This window comes from Pleurodeles waltl, chromosome 1_1 (assembly GCF_031143425.1).
Source record: "Pleurodeles waltl isolate 20211129_DDA chromosome 1_1, aPleWal1.hap1.20221129, whole genome shotgun sequence".
Taxonomy (NCBI): Eukaryota; Metazoa; Chordata; class Amphibia; order Caudata; family Salamandridae; genus Pleurodeles; species Pleurodeles waltl.
The window spans coordinates 216,441,929-216,463,252 of record NC_090436.1 but is presented as its reverse complement, the minus strand read 5'-3'; the positions used below and the strand labels follow the sequence as shown (position 1 = coordinate 216,463,252).

The following is a 21,324-nucleotide window of genomic DNA, read 5'->3' as shown; positions in this document are numbered from 1 at the left end:
TATATATAAAAAAATAAACTTCTACAAATTTCCCTCCACAAAGCAATTACCCAAATGACCCCTTGTTAAATTCGGAATTTTGCCTTCTTTTCAGATATTTAGAGCTTTCTTCGCCCATAGGTTTCACACATGCTTTTCATAACAAACAGCAAATAGGCAGAAACCACAAAAATTAAAGAGAAACAAAACTGACCACCACTTAGAAAATTGCAAGTTTCCGTCAGGGGAATTCACAAAACCCTTAAAACCAACATGTGAAGGGGAAAAATTACAAGCAAGTTGAAGACATAATGGAAAAATAAGCACTGAAAAAATAATTTTGACAAACAGGAAACCACTAATCAAGAAGTTTTTCTCCAAGATATATCCAAAAAGATGGTTCAAACATTTAGCTTTATGACAGAAATTACAGGGACTCTGAGAACTGTACTGGCTGCCTGCTGCATAATTTTCAGCATAGTCTGCTCCCCTACCCTTGGGACCAAAATCTCTAGTGGAACACAAAAAAGACATGCAACAGCATCCGTCAGAGTAATTTGGCAAACACAAAAAGGAGAAAATGAGGTGGAAACCTTTGCTCTACTACTTTCCTAGTAACTCCATCCCAGTTTAGCTTCGCCAGGCTCATCCGTTTTGCACTACTAGGAGCACGGAAAACTCATCTCTTTGAACAACACCTCCGTAGAATAAATGTCTTACTGCTTAACATGTAAGGGACAACTCTTCCCCGCTCTGTCTGGTGGTCATGTAGTCTTGCCCCCTTTCCACAATCCCTCCTCTCTCTTCTCCCTCTCCAACTATTACTTTTGCTGTTTTACTATGCTGCTGACTGCAACCCAAGCCCTCAACATCCTCTTCTCAACAGCTTTATCAGCATAACCAGTCCCAACTTATTGTATTAATCCACATATGCACTCCTTTGCCGCTCCTAACACACATTACCGCCCCTGCACCCACACTTGTCTACTCATTACAACATTCCACTGATTTGTATCTACAGTTTAATAGATATATATATATATATATATATAATATATATAAAATAGAATGGACTATTCTTACTGGACAAAACATGGACATCCTATGTTTTTTATAGGACATCGTTTTATATGTAATAATTACCTTGTGGCAACTGTGGATGCGTGTAGCTTTGCGGATGTGAATATGGCATGTATCCGGCTGGGCTTTGAGGAGCATATGGACTAGGCACAGGGCTGTTCTGTTGAGTCATGAAGCGGTTACCAGAGTTTGTCTGAGGAGGTGCAAATCGACTAGAAATTTGAAAAAGATAAGCATTAACAACTATATCTGTAAACACAACTGCATTCCTCAAACAGCAAATGACAGACTGGCCTTTCTGTAATGAAACAAAAAGATTAAGAAAGAAAATGTGCCCATTTGTAAACTTGATTCCGTCAAGGGTTTTCTATGAAATTACACACAGCAGAATATCTCCACATGCAGGGCACACTTTAAAATATATTTTTCAAAAGAAAAGTCTTAAATGAGAATATGCAAATAGGAAAAAGCATTTACTGAACCAAGCAAAACGATTCAGATAGCAAATTTGACACAAAAATGTCACTAACTTTTTTTAAGAACAAAAAGATGAGGTCTCCAAGAAGAGTGGGTACAAGCAAAGCTCAGACTTTCACATGTGTCCATCTGTAGGGGCTGATGCAGAAGCTCTTTCATGCCTTCCATCACCCATCGCACTGGACAGAGCAAGCAGAAGCACAATCTGCGCTTCATGCACGTCTGGCGGGATACATCTCATCATTGACATCGGTATTCGAGGGAGGCATCACTGGAAAGGGGAAGAGTATTTCTCCTCTGAGTCTATCTCAAACTGATCCCTGCTTGTGGATCCAAGATACGTGTGATTCATGAGCAGGGACACACTACATCTTTGTGTCAGCCCCAATCCCTGGGCATAGCTGCCGTTTCTGTTGTACCTGTTGCTGCCCAGGGCTTTTCAGCAGTCCCCAGTGTCAGACCACTTCTCCCACTTATTCGTGACCACACATTACCACACACCCGCAGACTTAAAACCCATTCTTTCAGTTCATAGCATGCATGCATACACACACACACACTACTTCTATATGTACCTCTGAATTCTGGAGTCTCATTGGGTGGCTGCTTTCGAGGCTATAACTAGAATAATGGAGGACAGCACTGAGGAAGGATCTGATACTGAGCCAACATCAGAGGGAGAGGATCAGGGAGCACAATTAGAGATGGATTTTTCAGTTGCAGTTCCTACCGATGAGGACTCATCTAGTGATTTAGAGGAATCTGGACATGTCCCTTCGCAAGCACAAACTGTGCAGCAGAGAGCCAGTGAAAGGTTGACCAATGTATAAAGCGGACAGGCATCGCGCCAAGCAGACCCACTTGGCACGATTAATTGGGCCAGCCAGTAATTTCCACATTCATGCCAGATGTAAGGTAAATATAGCAAATCTTTAGTTGACTGACATCGTTTTCCTGATGTAGGCATCTTGTGGCATGCAAATTTGTTTGCGGCACAATTTCCAAACAGTTTGGGAGAGCATGAAGGCACTCTGGCACCTCACTCTAGTGCACACCTATAGAATGCCACTTCACGTGACAAGTTGAAAAGATTTTGGGGTCTAACTATGTACATCAGAATAGCGTACAAACCAACCATACAGTCAACTGGTCTACTCGTACAGATTGGTATTGAAAATGTCACTTACCCAGTGTACATCTGTTCGTGGCATTAGTCGCTGCAGATTCACATGTTTGGCACAGTCCGCTGCCTGGTGTTGGGCTCGGAGTATTACAAGTTGTTTTTCTTCGAAGAAGTCTTTTTGGTCACGGGACCGAAGGACTCCTCCCTCTTTGGCTCCATTGCGCATGGGCGTCGACTCCATCTTAGATTGTTTTCCCCGCAGAGGGTGAGGATGGAGTTGTTTGGTATAAATAGTGCCCATGCAATGGAGTGAATATGTATGTATGATAAGAGTTTCTAATAATTATTTACAAATGTTCAGATGTTTAAGGTTCATGATCTACTTCTAAACGGCTACAGGCTTCCCGGGGAGGTGGGAGGGTACATGTGAATCTGCAGCGACTAATGCCACGAACAGATGTACACTGGGTAAGTGACATTTTCAGTTCGATGGCATATGTTGCTGCAGATACACATGTTTGGCATAGACTATAAAGCAGTTACCTCCCCTAAAAGCGGTGGTTTAGCCTGTAGGAGTTGAAGTAGTTTGGAATAATGTTCTTAGTACAGCTTGGCCCACTGTAGCTTGTTGTGCATTTAGTACGTCTACACAGTAGTGTTTAGTAAACGTATGAGGCGTAGACCAGGTTGCAGCCTTACATATTTCGCTCATAGGAATGTTTCCTAGAAAGGCCATTGTAGCACCTTTCTTTCTGGTTGAGTGTGCCTTTGGTGTAATAGGCAATTCTCTTTTGGCTTTAAGATAGCATGTTTGAATGCATCTGACTATCCATCTAGCAATGCCTTGTTTAGAGATTGGATTTCCTATGTGTGGTTTTTGAAAAGCTATGAACAGTTGTTTTGTTTTCCTGATTAGCTTTGTTCTGTCAATGTAATACATTAGTGCTCTTTTGATGTCTAATGTATGTAGTGCCCTTTCAGCCACAGAATTTGGTTGTGGGAAGAACACTGGCAATTCTACCGTTTGATTTAAATGGAATGGTGAGATTACTTTTGGCAGAAATTTTGGATTTGTTCTTAGAACTATTTTATTGTTGTGTATTTGAATAAATGGTTCTTGTATGGTAAATGCCTGTATTTCACTTACTCTTCTGAGGGATGTGATTGCAATGAGAAATGCGACCTTCCAGGTTAGATATTGCATTTCACAGGAATGCATGGGTTCGAAAGGGGGACCCATGAGTCTTGTTAAGACGATGTTAAGGTTCCATGAAGGAACTGGTGGTGTTCTTGGTGGTATAATTCTTTTTAGCCCTTCCATGAATGCTTTAATAACTGGTATTCTAAATAGAGACGATGAATGAGTAGTTTGTAGGTAAGCAGATATAGCTGCGAGGTGTATTTTTATAGATGAAAAAGCGAGATTTGCTTTTTGCAAATGTAGTAAGTATCCTACTATGGCCCTCATTCTGACCCTGGCGGTCGGCGGAGAGACGGCGGTCGGACCGCGAACAGACCGGCGGTATTAAAAATGGCATTCTGACCGCGGCGGTCCCCGCCGCGACCGACCGCTACTTCTCCACTCCGACCGCCACGGCGGTCATGACCGCGGGGCTGGAGTTTGCGCACTCCGGCCCGGCGGTCGTCCCAAGACCGCCAAGGGTATTATGACCCTGCCTACCGCCGCGGTTTCTTGCGGGCGGGAACCGCCGTGCAAACCATGGCGGTAAGCACTATCGGGGCCAGGGAATTCCTTCCCTGGCACTGATAGGGGTCTCCCCCACCCCCCACTACCCACCCGAGTCCTCCCCCCACACCCTCCACCCCCCTGCCACCCCCCAGAGGTGGTACGAACCCCCTCCCCACCCCGACATGCACATACATGTACCCCGACATGCACACACCCCCAACATGCACATATACACACCCCCTACACACACACATACACAACGGGGACACATACCCGCACACATACATGCCGACATGCGCACCTGCCGAACAGCACACATTACCCATAGACACAGCAGCACCCCCCGCCCGCATACACGCACTCACACACCCCCTCTACACACTCACACGCACACCCCCATGCACGCCCACATCACACAACACCCCCCCACCCCCTCCCCTCACGGACGATCAACTTACCTTGTGCGTTGGTCCTCCGGGAGGCGACGGGAGCCATAGGGACGTGACCGCCAACAGAAGACCGCCAACAGAAGACCGCCACACGGAAATGTGGGTCGTAATTCTGTGGGCGGTGTTCTGCTGGCGTGGCGGTGGAGGTTGACCAGTCTCCACTTTCCCGCCGACCGCCAGTGTGGCTGCTGGCGGTTTTCCGGCGGAACGCTCCCAGCGGTCAGAATGCGCACAGCGGCACACCGCCGCGGTCGGCGGTCTTCACCGCGGCGGTAACTCAGCGGTCTTGCGAAAAGACCGCCAAGGTCAGAATGAGGGCCTATGTCTTTAGTAGAGGCATGTACTGGTTGTATTTGATTGGCATGGCAGTAGTAAACAAATCTTTTCCACTTAGATGCATAGCAGTGTCTAGTGGAAGGTTTTCTAGCTTGTTTTATGACCTCCATGCATTCTTGTGTGAGGTCCAAGTGTCCGAATTCTAGGATTTCAGGAGCCAAATTGCCAGATTCAATGATGCTGGGTTTGGATGTCTGATCTGTTGTTTGTGTTGTGTTAACAGATCTGGCCTGTTGGGTAGTTTGACATGCGGTACTAGTGAAAGGTCTAGTAGAGTTGTATACCAAGGTTGTCTTGCCCATGTGGGTGCTATCAGTATGAGTTTGAGTTGGTTTTGACTCAACTTGTTTACTAGATATGGAAGGAGAGGGAGAGGGGGAAAAGCGTACGCAAATATCCCTGACCAATTCATCCATAGAGCATTGCCTTGTGATTCGCGGTGTGGGTACCTGGATGCGAAGTTTTGGCATTTTGAGTTTTCTCTTGTTGCGAACAAATCTATCTGGGGTGTTCCCCAAATTTGAAAGTACTTGTTCAGAACTTGGGGGTGAATTTCCCATTCGTGGACTTGTTGGTGGTCTCGCGAAAGGTTGTCTGCTAGTTGGTTTTGTATTCCTGGAATAAATTGTGCTATTAGGCGAATGTTGTTGTGAATCGCCCACTGCCAAATTTTTTGTGTTAGGAGGCACAATTGTGTTGAGTGTGTTCCTCCTTGTTTGTTTAGATAATACATTGTTGTCATGTTGTCTGTTTTGACAAGAATGTATTTGTGTGTTATTATGGGTTGGAAGGCTTTTAACGCTAGAAATACTGCCAACAGTTCTAGGTAATTGATATGAAGTTTTGTTTCGTGTATATCCCATTGTCCTTGAATGCTGTGGTGATTGAGGTGTGCTCCCCACCCTGTCATGGAAGCATCTGTTGTTATAACGTATTGAGGCACTGGGTCCTGAAACGTCCGCCCTTTGTTTAAATTTTTGCTGTTCCACCATAGAAGCGAGAGGTATGTTTGGCGGTCTACCAACACCAGATTTTGAAGTTGACCCTGTGCCTGTGACCATTGTGATGCTAGACACTGTTGTAAGGGTCGCATGTGTAGTCTTGCGTTTGGGACAATGGCTATGCATGATGACATCATGCCTAGAAGTTTTAGCGCAAATTTTGCTTGTATCTTTTGGTTTGGAAACATAGCACTTATTAGCTTGTGGAATGCCTGCACTCTTTGTGGACTTGGAGTGGCAATTCCTTTTGATGTGTTGATGGTTGCTCCTAGATATTGTTGTGTTTGACACGGTTCTAGGTGTGATTTTGTGTAGTTGATGGAAAACCCCAGTTTGTGAAGGGTTTGTATGACAAAGGTGGTGTCGTTTGCGCATTTTTTTACTGTGTTGGTTTTGATTAGCCAGTCGTCTAGGTAAGGGAACACATGTATCTGTTGTCTCCTGATGTGTGCTGCTACTACTGCTAGACATTTTGTGAACACTCTTGGTGCAGTTGTTATTCCGAATGGCAACACCTTGAATTGGTAATGTATTCCTTTGAATACGAACCGTAGGTACTTTCTGTGAGAAGGGTGTATTGGTATATGAAAGTACGCATCCTTTAGGTCTAATGTGGTCATGTAATCTTGCTGTTTGAGCAGTGGAATGATGTCTTGTAGTGTGACCATGTGAAAATGGTCCGATATGATGTAGGTATTTAGTGTCCTGAGATCTAATATTGGTCTCAATGTTTCGTCTCTTTTTGGGATTAGAAAGTACAGGGAGTAAACTCCTGTGTTTTTTTGTTGTACTGGTACTAATTCTATTGCATCCTTTTGCAGTAGTGCTTGAACTTCTAGTCCTAAAAGTTCTAAATGATGTTGTGACATTTTGCGTGTTTTGGGGGGGATGTTTGGTGGGAAGTTGTGGAATTCTATGCAATAGCCATGTTGGATTATTGCTAATACCCAATTGTCTGTTGTAATCTGTTGCCAAGATTGGTAGAATTGGCTTAGTCTTCCCCCCCACTGGTGTTGAGTGAAGGGGTTGCGTGACTTGAAAGTCACTGTTTAGGTGGAGGTGTTTTTGGAGTCTGGAATCTTCCCCTACTCCTTGGGAATTGACCCCCCCGATATCCCCTGAAACCACCCCTTTGGAAGGAACCCTGATATGGTGTGGTTCTTGATTGTTGGCTGGTGGTGTCTGTGGGTTGGCCACGAAACCCCCCTCTAAATGGAGTTTTTCTGAAAGAGCCTCTGCTCTGCGGGGAGTAGAGTGCGCCCATGGCTTTGGCCGTGTCTGTGTCCTTTTTAAGTTTTTCAATGGCTGTATTCACTTCCGAGCCAAACAGTTGTTTCTCGTTGAAGGGCATATTAAGGACAGCCTGCTGGATTTCAGGTTTGAAGCCTGAAGTGCGTAGCCAAGCGTGTCTCCTTATGGTGACAGCAGTGTTGACTGTTCTTGCTGCAGTATCGGCTGCGTCTAGTGAAGAGCGGATTTGATTGTTTGAGATCGTTTGTCCCTCTTCCACTATTTGCTGCGCCCTTTTTTGGTATTCCTGGGGAAGATGGTCTACGAGAAGTTGCATCTCGTCCCAGTGTGCGCGGTCATATCTGGCCAGCAGCGCTTGTGAATTTGCGATGCGCCACTGGTTGGCTGCCTGTGACGCCACTCTTTTCCCTGCCGCGTCAAATTTTCGGCTTTCTTTGTCCGGAGGTGGGGGGTCGCCAGATGTATGTGAATTTGCTCTTTTGCGAGCTGCCCCTACTACCACAGAGTCGGGTGGTAACTGCGAAGTAATAAACACTGGGTCTGTGGGTGGTGGTTTGTATTTCTTATCCACCCTTGGGGTGATGGCTCTTGATTTTACGGGCTCCTCAAAAATTTGTTTCGCGTGCCGTAACATCCCTGGTAGCATTGGGAGACATTGATATTGGCTATGTGTAGCCGAGAGGGTGTTAAATAAGAAATCATCCTCTATAGGATCGGAATGCAGTTGGACATTGTGGAAGTCTGCAGCCCTAGCCACCAGTTGCGAGTATGAGGTACTGTCCTCTGGCGGTGACGGCTTTGTGGGGTATGACTCGGGATCATTGTCCGGCACTGGGGTGTCATACAGGTCCCAGGCGTCTTGATCCTGATCGTCATGACTTATGGTAGTTTGCGCTGGTGAGTGCATTTGTGGCGGTGTTTGTGCCGGCGATGCCTGTGGAGGAGAGGGCGGAGGCGTGACTTTTTTAACCACTTTGGCTTGTGGTTGTGTGTCATCCTTTGGAAGTCCGATCCTTCTTTTCCTCATGATTGGGGGAAGGGTTGATATCTTCCCTGTATCTTGCTGGATGCACAGTCTCTTTTGTGTGTAGTCCGATTCTACACTTTGGAGCTCTTGTCCAAATTTGTGCATTTGGCCACTTAGTCCTTGTTCCTCTGAGTAGGATGAAGGTGTGGTATTTTTCGGCGCCGAGAGAGAATCTTTTTTCTGTTTCGGCACCGACAGAATTTTTGTTCCTTTCGGCATGGATTCTCGGTGCCGATGTTTTTCGGTGCTGGTATCTTGTTTTTGTCTCTCGGAGCCGCTTTCTCGGCTCCGAGGTTGCTCCATGGCGGTCCCTCGACCGGAGTCGGGTGTCTTCGCTATGGGCGTGCCCTTTTTCGGCCCCTTCGACGGGTCGCCTGATTTATGGGTCGAGCCATGGCCTGTTGGCAGTGGCGTCCCCTGGGCTTTCGGTTTGTCGATGGATTTACTTTTCGACGTCTTACTCACAGTTTGTTGCTGTTGTTCGACGTCGGAGTCTCCGGATTCTGATTCCGGAACCGAGAATGTTTCCTCTTCGTCGTCGAAACGTTGTTTTGTCAACGTGGACGCCATTTGGTGACGCCTGGCTCTTCGGTCCCGGAGTGTTTTTCTGGACCGGAAGGCTCGACAGGCTTCACAGGTATCCTCCTTGTGCTCGGGGGACAAGCACAAGTTACAGACCAAGTGCTGATCTGTATAAGGATACTTACTGTGACATTTTGGGCAGAAACGAAACGGGGTCCGTTCCATCGGCTTCGATGTCGCACGCGGTCGGGCCGACCAGGCCCCGATGGGGGATCGAAACTGCCCCAAAGTCTTCCGATGATCGGTGTCGATGTACCTAACTATCCCGATACCGAACGGAACAATACCGACGCTTTCTTCCGAGATTCTGACTAACTTTCCGAACCGAAACACGGAGCGAAAAGGAATACGTCCGAACCCGACAGCGGAAAAAAAACAATCTAAGATGGAGTCGACGCCCATGCGCAATGGAGCCAAAGAGGGAGGAGTCCTTCGGTCCCGTGACCAAAAAGACTTCTTCGAAGAAAAACAACTTGTAATACTCCGAGCCCAACACCAGGCAGCGGACTGTGCCAAACATGTGTATCTGCAGCAACATATGCCATCGAACACCCAGTTTCATACCAGTCATGAGCAGAGAGGTTTTTGATTTTGCAGTGTATGCAGCATTCAGTAACCATTCTGTTGAATTGCCCCAGGACCACCCAGACCATGACAAGTTGGTCAAAATTCTGATTATCATTGAACATGTGTCCGTCTGCTATAAATATCGGTTAAAAGGTTAAGCACCACCAGTGGGCGTACTAACTGTAGAGTGCACATCCGGAACGATTAAGGGCAGGGGAAAAGCTACAGGGGCAAGGCAAAGCAGATTAAACATGCTAAAGACTTTTTACTTCAATAGGAAAAACAAGTTTAATACGCACGAAGGCTATGGGCTTCCTTCAAATGCCATACCATTTGCGTGGCCAAGTACAGTCTGAGAAACTAGCAGAACACAAAGGGAAATTTGAATCTTGTCATTATAGAAAGCCTTTTTCACCCTGAAAGGTCTGCCACTTCAAACTGGGAGGTACACTGAACATTAAGAGCTAGTGGTTACCCAGCACGTAGGGGGCATCTAATTAAGTGTGTGTTGGGTCACCACGATTTCAATGGCAGTTTGGCCACAAGGTGTGCCAGAGAACAGCAGCTTCCACATCACCCTAAAGTGGGCAGCATGTTTGACTCCACTGCTGTCTATTTCAGTAAAGTCCACAGGGGTATCCTGATGGCACAGCTGACATCTGCTCCATCCATCAAGTTACGACCAGAGAACGTAGATGAGGGTGGCAGCAACCCCCTCTGCCTCCTGTAAACACCCTCCTCTAAGTGACAGCCTGTAATATGCCAATGACTGGACTTTAAGGTACAAATATATGGAACACTACGAGGCAAGATTCATTTATGGGGATATGCATACTAGAACAAATGAGCTGTGGTTCTTTAGAAATAAATAATTACACTGAAATAGTACACAAAATCCTATTACCTGGAAGGGCTATGAGAAATAGTGGTTTGCTGATAATTGGAAGATGCCGGACTGCCATGAATGGAATTCTGAGAAAGCTTGTACTGTGGCATCAGCATCCCTGAAAAGAGAAAAGGGAGAACTTAACTTCATGGCGATTCTTGTGCTTGCACTCCCTTCTTCACAACTACTATGTATTGTGTGTATGCAAGGCAACAAAGGAAATTGTTTATATAAAGCAATTCTGCTTAAAACCTTTCATCAATGCGCACCTATATACTCTCAAGGCATTTGATGCCCGTGCAGAACAGACTCCTCAGTTCTGTTAATTTTCTCGCCATACAATAGACTTTGCAAATTATTAGGTCCGGCTTTTATCACTTAAGGTAAACACAGGCATCCACAACTGTTTAACTGTACATTTAGTCTTTAACACTAAGTTAACCTTGCTAGCTACACCAACGCTGAGAAAAAGCAGCAAAAGGCCTGCTTTCTTTCCAAAATTCATATATAGGAGAAAATTTGAATGTCACAAAAAAGTAACATGCAAATGTAGTTTCCAAATGTAAACCTGTCCCTTATCAATTACAATGGAAGCACTTCCCAGAAGGTTGAGTGATACAAACAGCTTATAGAATGAGGTGACAAATACTCCGGTGGGCCAAATATACTAAAAGTCTTTCACTAAAGACTAAGCCCTGGTCTGAAGGACCTTAATGCATAGTACAAGCAGTTCTAAAGAGCAAAGTTATTTACCTTTGGTAACGATTTATCTGGTAGAGACATTCTAGTTGCGGATTCCTTACCTTAGAATTTCGCAAAGCATCAGACTGGATCCGGAAAAGATTTCTTCAAGCAGTACCTTTGCACGCGGTCAGGTGGCGTCTGTCGACTTTACATCTGTCGTTAGAATCGTGGTCGCCGTGATGGCTTCGGGGGTCGTGTACAGGCGCCAACTCAGCACAGTGATATCAGTTTTTTTTTACGACTTCCCACACCAAAGCGCGGAGCAATGAAGGACACTGAAATGGTGCACCAGAGCTAAGGACCTTAAAGGGGAATTTCTGTCCCTAGAAATCAGTTTGCAAGCAGGGAGGATTGGTGAGTTGGTAAGGAATGTGCAACTAGAATTTGTCTCTACCAGATAAATTGTTACCAAAGGTAAGTAACATGTTCATCTGATTATAGACTTCTAGTTTCAAATTCCATACCTTAGATTAGATACTGAAGCAATGGTATTCTCGAAGGTGGGCTGCCAACCAAAATCATACTAGAAAGTCCTGCAGGACCGAACGCCCAAAGTAGCCAAAGCAGCAGTCTCTGCAAACCAGACTGTCCAGGCAGTAATGTTTAGTGGACGTGTGCAATGATGCCTACGTTGCTGCCTGGCAGATATCCAGGACAGGAACTCCGCATGCTAACGCTGCGGTAGCAGCAGTTGCTCTGGTTGAATGAGCACACAAACCCTCTGGAGGTTGCTTCTTTGCCAAAGCTTAGCACATTTTGATGCAGAGAAGCACCCATCGAGAGACGGTATGCTTCTGTTCTGCCTTCCCTTTCTTCGCACCCAACAAAGTAGATCGTCCACCCGGAAATCTTTAAGGTAGAACGCCAACGCTCTTTTTGGCTCCAGACAGTGGAGTCTCTCCTTCATGAGAAGGAAGTGGGGGTGAGTAAAAAGTAGGCAAAGTGATGGACTGGCCTACGTGAAAAGGTGTGACAACCTTGAGAAGAAATGAGGCCTTGTGCATAGCACTACCTTGTCAGGATGTACAGACAAGAATGGCGGCTTGGAACAAAGAGTCTGAAGCTGCTAGCCATCAGGAAGACAGTCTTGAGGGTAAGGAGCTGCAAGGGACAATTGTGTAATGGCTCAAAGAGCACACATCAAATAAGTGAGGACAACATTGAGATCCCACTGAGGCATGATAAATGGAGTGTGAAGATACAAGTGGGTTAGACCTTTAATAAATCTACCTACAGTAGGGGATTTGAAAAGAGAATGTTGTCTTTTCTTAGATTGCCAAATCAAGATAGCTCATAAGTAGCCTTTAAGCGTGCCAAAAGCAGAACCTTGACTGGCTAATGAAAGGGTGAATAATGGTGCCTCTGAAGAAGGCGGGGGGGGGGGGGCAACAGATTTGTCCGTGCACCATGCCACAAATTTGTGCCAATGACAGGCGGATACCGTTTTGGTGGAGGGACGCCTGGCTGCCAAGATAACATCAAAGACTTCAGACAGAAGGTCAAAAGCCTTCAACTGCCGCCACTCAATCTCCACGCAAGAAGGCACAGACTGGACAGGTTTGGGTGAAGAACCATCCTGTGCTGCTGCGACAGGAGATCCTCCCGAAGAGGCAGTCTGATTGAAGGAGCCGTGGCCATGTTCAGTAGCTCTGGGTACCAAACTTTGTGCCCCGTCCAGAGCCACAAGAATGACTTGGGCCCGGTCGCTCTTGATCTTCTTGAGAACTCTGGGCAGAAGTGGTATCAGTGGAAAGGCATACAGGAGGCCTGAGTGGCACTCCAGAAGAAAGGCTTTGCAGAGCGAGAACTGTCTAGGAAATTCCAACACGCAAAACAGCTGACATTACAGCTGACTCTTTGGAAGTGAATATATCTAACCAAGGCTCTCCCCACTGTTGAAAAAAAGACCTTGTGCCACCTCCAGATGGAGACGCCATTTGTGATCGACTATGCATCAACAACTGAGTTTGTCTGCTCTGGTGTTCAGAGAGCCCGCCAGATGTTGAACCACCAGGGAAATGCCCTGATGTTCCAGCCATGTCCAAAGGCGAAGAGCCTCTTGACAAAGGATCCACAACCCCACTCTGCCCGGTTTGTTCCAGTACCACATGGTAGTGGTGTTGTCGGTGAACACCTGCACCACTTTCCCTTCAAGAGAGGGAAGGAATGCTTTCAATGCAAGTCGAATCGCCCAGAGCTCCAAATGATTGATGTGCAGCCCAGACTCCGCCGAAGGCCAGAGGCCTCTGATACCCACCCCCTCCCAGAAGTGAAGCATCGGTCATGACTGAATTCTGGTTGGGGAAAGGAGAGGGATACGTTTACCTAATGCCAGGGAAGGTCTCTAAGGGCTGCAGCATGTCTTATGCCACCCTAGGGACCCCTCACTCAGCACAGACACACTGCTTGCCAGCTTGTGTGTGCTGGTGGGGAGAAAATGACTAAATCGACATGGCACTCCCCTCAGGGTGCCATGCCAACCTCACACTGCCTGTGGCATAGGTATGTCGCCCCTCTAGTAGGCCTTACAGCCCTAAGGCAGGGTGCACTATACCACAGGTGAGGGCATAGGTGCATGAGCACTATGCCCCTACAGTGTCTAAGCAAAACCTTAGACATTGTAAGTGCAGGGTAGCCATAAGAGTATATGGGCTTGGAGTCTGTCAAAAACGAACTCCACAGCTCCATAATGGCTACACTGAATACTGGGAAGTTTAGTATCAAACTTCTCAGAATAATAAACCCACACTGATGCCAGTGTTGGATTTATTAAAAAATGCACACAGAGGGCCTCTTAGAGATGCCCCCTGTATTTTACCCAATTGTTCAGTGCAGGACTGACTGGTCTGTGCCAGCCTGCTGCTGAGAGACGAGTTTCTGACCTCATGCGGTGAGAGCCTTTGTGCTCTCTGAGGACAGAAACAAAGCCTGCTCTGGGTGGAGGTGCTTCACACCTCCCCCGTGCAGGAACTGTAACACCTAGCAGTGAGCTTCAAAGGCTCAAGCTTCGTGTTACAATGCCCCAGGGCACTCCAGCTAGTGGAGATGCCCGCCCCCTGGACACAGCCCCCACTTTTGGCGGCAAGTCCAGGAGAGATAATGAGAAAAACAAGGAGGAGTCACTGACCAGTCAGGACAGCCCCTAAGGTGTCCTGAGCTGAGGTGACTGACTTTTAGAAATCCTCCATCTTGTAGAAGGAGGATTCCCCCAATAGGGATAGGAATGTGACCCCCTCCCCTTGGGAGGAGGCACAAAGAGGGTGTACCCACCCTCAGGGCTAGTAGCCATTGGCTACTAACCCCCCAGACCTAAACACGCCCTTAAATTTAGTATTTAAGGGCTCCCCTGAACCTAAGAATTTAGATTCCTGCAACTTACAAGAAGAAGAGGACTGCTGAGCTGAAAGACCCCTGCAGAGGAAGAAAAGAAGACACCAACTGCTTTGGCCCCAGATGGATTCTGGGAAAGGGCATCTGGTAGCAACGATTACATCTATCTCATGGGTCAACAAATCAACTTCATTTAACCACAGCATACAGCTAATTGTTCCACTCTAGCTAGAACAATTATCCTAGAGCAGGCCTTGGAGGAAACAACCAAGCAAAATTGCGGGCACCAACATTCTCCTTGACAGCGACTATATACAGCCAGGGCTCCCACAGTGTGCAAAGACTATCTGTACCACCTTGGAATGGAGAAGCCACTTCTGGTCTGCCTGAAACCACCTGCTCAGTTGGTCCACTCTGGCATTAAAGGACCCTGCTGGGTGGCTGATGATCAAGAAGATGTGCTGCTGTACCAGCCATCTCCAGAGGCAGAGAGCCTCCTGGCACAGGGCCCAGGACCCTTTTCCACCCTGCCTGTTGCTTTGACACACTGCAGTAGTATTATCCGTGAGAACCTACACCAGCTTCTTTTTGAAGTTCACCATAAAGGATATGGCGGCCCAGTGGATTACTGAAAGATACAGCTGGCTGATGTGGAGCATACTCTTCTAGAGACCTTAGGTCTCTGATCTCTACCTCCACTAGATAGCCCTTCCCACCCCCACCTACACAGCAGGAACACGTCAGTCACAACTGTGTTCTGGTTGCGGAGGAGAGAGCAACTCATTTCAGGTCAGTTTGGCACTCTGCAGCCACCACTGCAGAATCTGCTCAGTCTCCCTAAGCACACAAATGGAGTCAGACAGAGAACCGAGATGCACAGCTCGCTGGTTTGAGGTTCCACTGAATAGCAAAAAAGTGCCACCTGGCATTGTGAACAAGGAGGATGCACAAGGATAAGACTTCAAGAAGCCTCAGAGACCCATGACTGATCCTGAAACATCAGAATCATACTCTGAATATCCTGCACTTCTTTGTGTAGGGGAAGCCTTAAATGTCAGTGACCAGAAATTCCTCAATGAATAGAGGTCTCTGTAGGGCTCAGGTGGGACTACAACACGTTGGTGGTAAAGCAAATCAATGTCTAGAGCTCGGCTGTGGTCCTGGTATTCCATGCCGGACTGCAAAAAGCCAGCCTTGAGTAGCCAGTCATTGAGGAATTGGCAGTGGTCATGGGCCTTTTGGAGTACATGTATTCCATCACTTTCTTAGACACTCGAATAGCCAAAGAAATGCACAGCGAATTGTTAAATATTCCTGCCCCACCTTAAACCGCAGTCAACAAGTAGAGGAACTGCACGACAGGAACTTAGAAATAATGGCCATGCAAGTTCAGGGACAACATCTAGTGACCTAGGTGAAGAGCAGGTAGAATATGAGACAACCTGAACATTTTGCACTTGTCCTTGTGCAGGAAAGAATACAAAGGATGAGTGCCTAGAATAGGTCTGAAATAGCTTGAACAGCATTCTTTGTCTTTTTCCTTGTAGGGAATACTGCTCAAAGCACCTGTGGAGAGTAAAATATTTATTGTCTACAACAGGATTATCAAGTCACCTCCAAAATTTGCTCTGGTGTGAGGCAGCTGGGGCAGGGAGGAAATAAAAAGGTAGGGTGTAGTCCAACTGGATGATTTATAAAACCCAATCTAGCACACATGATGAATCTACGTCCAGAGAGGCAATGGTGTGCCCTGCTCCTACCGGCCTAACATGAATCATGAAGAAAAAGCAGATTTGTTACTATTATTGCTGGTGCCAAGGAGGAATTTGAGGACCGCAGGGCCTGCTGCCCCCATGTGGTGACAGTCGAAGGCAGGGACGGTGTGCTATACCACTACTTCAGAAGGCTGACGGTACCTACAAACCAAACACCTTCTCAGATTTTCCTAAATTGACAGGAAATGTCACTTATATCAATAATCCCCAAAGAGCGTGATGTGGTTCAATTGTCTTTAAATCTCTCTACCGCAGAGCCTGTCTTTACCCTACCAAAGACTTCGGGCCCATCGAAGGGCATATCCACTAGAGATGCCTGAACATCAGAGAATCCAGTAAACCTCATCAATATGTGCCTCCTGTGCACAACACTGGTGCTATCTGCTCTGTCAAGGCAAACAGTTGTATCCAGGCCCACATGGATTAATTACTTCACCACATCCATTGTGTATTGTCTGAGCCAGATAAGCTACGTCAAGGTGGGCATGTCCCAAAGTGAGTGAGAGAATATATCTCTCTGTCGGTGGTTAATGTGGAGACTTAAGCTTCGTTGAGGGACTGAGTCTAACCCGCTGGCATTTTGTAATAATAGCATATCAGCAGTATAGTGAGGGGAGTGCAATATTATCAATCTGTCCTAGGGGACCTCAAATCTTGAATAGGCTCAGAGCCAGAAAGAGAATCACACCTCTGTTTTGACATGGTAATCTCCTAGCAGTACATTAGTCGAGCTTTTGCCAACATCAGTTCGAGGCCAGACATAGGTTTTGGTAGTAGGTCATCCACCTGCACCACGGGAACCAGTGTGAATCTAAAAGACAGAGAGAAAGGCTGACGAGGAATCTGTACATGCCACGTACTGGATCAAAACACAACAGACATCGGGGCTTAGGGGGTGGGGGTAATCTGGCAGCAACAATCAGATTTGAGAGCCCTGTGGGTCTGCCACAAGGGACCAGAATGGATCCAAAGATATGCATCAGAGCTGCCATTGAGGCAGCTATTTGCTGCGAGATAGACAACAGCCCTAAAAAAATCTAGGTGTCTTGAGACCAATTGAGGAATCTGTTCCTAAACCGGGGACATTATCAGAGTTCAATGTTTATACTCATGCCTTTTCCCCTTCTCCTTCAAATGAGTGGTGGGATGGGGTCAAGTTCCGCTTTGGCATTTTGTTATTCATTTGGACACTGATTCACCTGAAGACTAACAGCACAAACAGTATTGTTTGCAGGGCAGGCGTTGTGCCTGGAAGCAAGACAGGAGCTTCAATCAGGACGTCCTCTTGTGTTGGGCAATGTGCGGCTTCACATAGAACGCAGATCAATTTTGGGTTATGAAGGTACACGTCGCAGAGTAGTGAGCTGAGCCCAGGCACCAAAGCCGCAACAAGTGCGGGTCTGTGAGTCATCTATTTCTGTAGACTGAATGTTTGTGTATTAATGCATTTGGTTAGCAAGAGGAAGTCAAGTATTGGCCACAGCGATTTGTCTGGTTTTGGGACTAGGAATTATTTTGGAGTAGTTTACCTGCCTGATCTCTTTCGAAGGAACTTTATTCCAATTGCCTGCTTCCGTAACAGTTCTCACACCTCAAGATGTAGTGATGTTTCTTCTTCCTTCATATAAGTTTACTTTGGTCCTCGCTTTGGCAGGTGTTTTATTAATTCTTTGCATCATCAGTGTCGGATGCTGTTAAGTAGCCAGCTGTCTGATGTGACCTCACTAAACTCCTGGAGGAAGGCTACTAATTTTACCTTCCATCCCTGTCCCCCCACCCTCCAAGGTGGTGGGTGGGTGGGTGGTTTGCTGGTGCTGTTCCCTCTGGGCGGTTGTCCTCTGCCCCTCACTGAACCGAGAAAGAGTTGTCTGTGTTGTTTGGTATTGCCATTGGTTAGAAATGGGGTCTCTAGTTGGCAGTGGGTTTGCACCCTGTCCAAGTAGGGACCCTCACTCTAGTTAGGATAAGGGAGGTACCCACCCAGATAACCCCTGCTCACCCCCTTGGTAGCTTGGCACGAGCAGTCAGGCTTATCTCAGAAGCAATGTGTAAAGCATTTGCACATAACACACAGTTGTAGGAAGTTGGCTCTGTATGCACTATTTCAAAGTAAGGAATAGTATGCACAGAGTCCAAGGGTTCCCCTTAGAGGTAAGATCGTGGCAAAAAGAGATAATACTAATGCTCTATTTTGTGGTAGTGTGGTCGAGCAGTAGGCTTATCAAAGGAGTAGTGTTAAGCATTTGTTGTACACACAGGCAATAAATGAGGAACACACACTCAAAGACAATTCCAGGCCAATAGGTTTTTGTATAGAAAAATATATTTTCTTAGTTTATTTTAAGAACCACAGGTTCAAATTTCACATGTAATACTTCAAATGAAAGGTATTGCAGGTAGGTACTTTAGGAACTTTGAATAATCAAAATAGCATACACAGTTTTCAAATAAATCACATATAGCTATTTTAAAACTAGACACTTAGTGCAATTTTCACAGTTCCTAGGGGGAGTAAGAGTTAGTTTTTGCAGGTAAGTAAACCACCTACGGGGTGCAAGTTTGGGTCCAAGGTAGCCCACCGTTGGGGGTTCAGAGCAACCCCAAAGTTACCACACCAGCAGCTCAGGGCCGGTCAGGTGCAGACTTCAAAGTGGTGCCCAAAACGCATAGGCTTCAATGGAGAAGGGGTTGCCCCGGTTCCAGTCTGCCAGCAGGTAAGTATCCGCGTCTTCGGAGGGCAGACCAGGGGGGACACAAGTTAGCACAGAAAGTACACCCTCAGCAGCACGGGGCTGCCGGGTGCAGTGTGCAAACACGTCGTGTTTCCAATGGAAATCAATGGGAGACCAAGGGGTCTCTTCAGCGATGCAGGCAGGCAAGGGGGGGAGGGGGGGGGGGGGGGGGGCTCCTCAGGGTAGACACCACCTGGGCAAGGGAGAGGGCCTCCTGGGGGTCACTCCTGCACTGAAGTTCCGATCTTTCAGGTCCTGGGGGCTGCGGGTGCAGAGTCTTTACCAGGCGTCGGGATCTGGGAAGCAGGCAGTCGCGGTCAGGGGGAGCCTCGGGATTCCCTCTGCAGGCGTCGCTGTGGGGGCTCGGGGGGGGGGGGCAACTCTGGCTACTCACGGTCTCGTAGTCGCCGGGGAGTCCTCCCTGAAGTGTTGTTTCTCCACAAGTCGAGCCGGGGGCGTCAGAGTAGCAAGTCTCACGCTTCCGGCGGGAGATGCAGTTGTTTTAAAGTTGCTCCTTTGGGTGAACAGGGCCGCTGTCCTCGGTAGTTTCTTGGTCCTTCTAGAGCAGGGCAGTCCTCTGAGGATTCAGAGGTCTCTGGTCCCTAGGGAAAGCGTCGCTGGAGCAGTGTCTTTAGAAGGGAGGGAGACAGGCCGGTAGAGTTGGGGCCAAAGCAGTTGGTGTCTCCGTCTTCAATGCAGGGTTTTTCAGCTTAGAAGTCCTCCTCTTCTTAGGTTGCAGGAATCTGAGTTCCTAGGTTCTGGGGAGCCCTTAAATACTAAATTTAGGGGCGTGTTTAGGTCTGGGGGGTTAGTAGCCAATGGCTACTAGCCCTGAGGGTGGGTACACCCTCTTTGTGCCTCCTCCCATGGGGATGGGGTCACATTCCTATCCCTATTGGGGGAATCCTCCATCTGCAAGATGGAGGATTTCTAAAAGTCAGAGTCACCTCAGCTCAGGACACCTTAGGGGCTGTCCTGACTGGCCAGTGACGACTCCTTGTTTTTCTCATTATCTCCTCCGGCCTTGCCGCCATAAGTGGGGCCGTGGCCGGAGGGGCGGGCAACTCCACTAGCTGGAGTGCCCTGTGGTGCTGGAACAAAGGGGGTGAGACTTTGAGGCTCACCGCCAGGTGTTACAGTTCCTGCAGGGGGTGGTGTGAAGCACCTCCACCCAGTACAGGCTTTGTTACTAGCCATAGAGTGACAAAGGCACTCTCCCCATGTGGCCAGCAACATGTCTCGAGTGTGGCAGGCTGCTAAAACCAGTCAGCCTACACGGGTAGTTGGTTAAGGTTTCAGGGGGCACCTCTAAGGTGCCCTCTGGGGTGTATGTTACAATAAAATGTACACTGGCATCAGTGTGCATTTATTGTGCTGAGAAGTTTGACACCAAACTTCCCAGTTTTCAGTGTAGCCATTATGGTGCTGTGGAGTCCGTGTTTGACAGACTCCCAGTCCATATACTCTTATGGCTACCCTGCACTTACAATGTCTAAGGTTTGGCTTAGACACTGTAAGGGCACAGTGCTCATGTACTGGTGCCCTCACCTATGGTATAGTGCACCCTGCCTTAGGGCTGTAAGGCCTGCTAGAGGGGTGACTTATCTATACTGCATAGACAGTGTGAGGTTGGCATGGCACCATGTGGGGAGTGCCATGTCGACTTACTCGTTTTGTCCTCACCAGCACACACAAGCTGGCAAGCAGTGTGTCTGTGCTGAGTGAGGGGTCCCCAGGGGGGCATAAGACATGCTGCAGCCCTTAGAGACCTTCCCCGGCATCAGGGCCCTTGGTACCAGTTACAAGGGACTTACCTGGATGCCAGGGTGTGCCAATTGTGAAAACAAAAGTACAGGTTAGGGAAAGAACACTGGTGCTGGGGCCTGGTTAGCAGGCCTCAGCACACTTTCAAATCAAAACTTATCAGCAAAGGCAAAAAGTCAGAGGGTAACCATGCCAAGGAGGCATTTCCTTACAACAGTAATAAGTGAAAACACTACAAAAGGACACCACACCAGTTTTAGAAAAATAGCCAATATTTATCTATATAAAACAAGACCAAATACGATAAGAATCCAACATACAGTAAGAAGAATATGATTTATGCAAGATTTACTCCAAGCTACAGTTCCATGAAGTCGATAGCTCCACCTGGGGCTATCACAGCATCGTGATCAACAAAACCAACAGTTCAGGTCGGCCGCAGCGTTGCGGGCCAGCTACAGTGTCGGGAAGACCCACAAACAGTACCTTGGTTTTGCAAGGTGTCGTGATCCACGCGGTGAGCTCCGGAGG

The 21,324-nt window shown here is 47.3% G+C and overlaps 1 protein-coding gene across 17 annotated transcripts in view; it reads right to left on the bottom strand.

Annotated features, from left to right (window-relative positions):
* NIPBL (NIPBL cohesin loading factor) overlaps nt 1–21,324 on the bottom strand; it is a 1,341,000-nt gene that overhangs the window by 1,099,902 nt on the left and 219,774 nt on the right. For all 17 annotated transcript variants that reach the window (XM_069221119.1, XM_069221174.1, XM_069221201.1 and 14 more), the window contains exons 5-6: nt 10,467–10,566; nt 1,123–1,271 (exon numbers count right to left, since the gene is read on the bottom strand). In XM_069221119.1, coding sequence (XP_069077220.1) covers nt 1,123–1,271; nt 10,467–10,566 — 249 coding nt within the window. The remainder of the gene's footprint in view (nt 1–1,122; nt 1,272–10,466; nt 10,567–21,324) is intronic.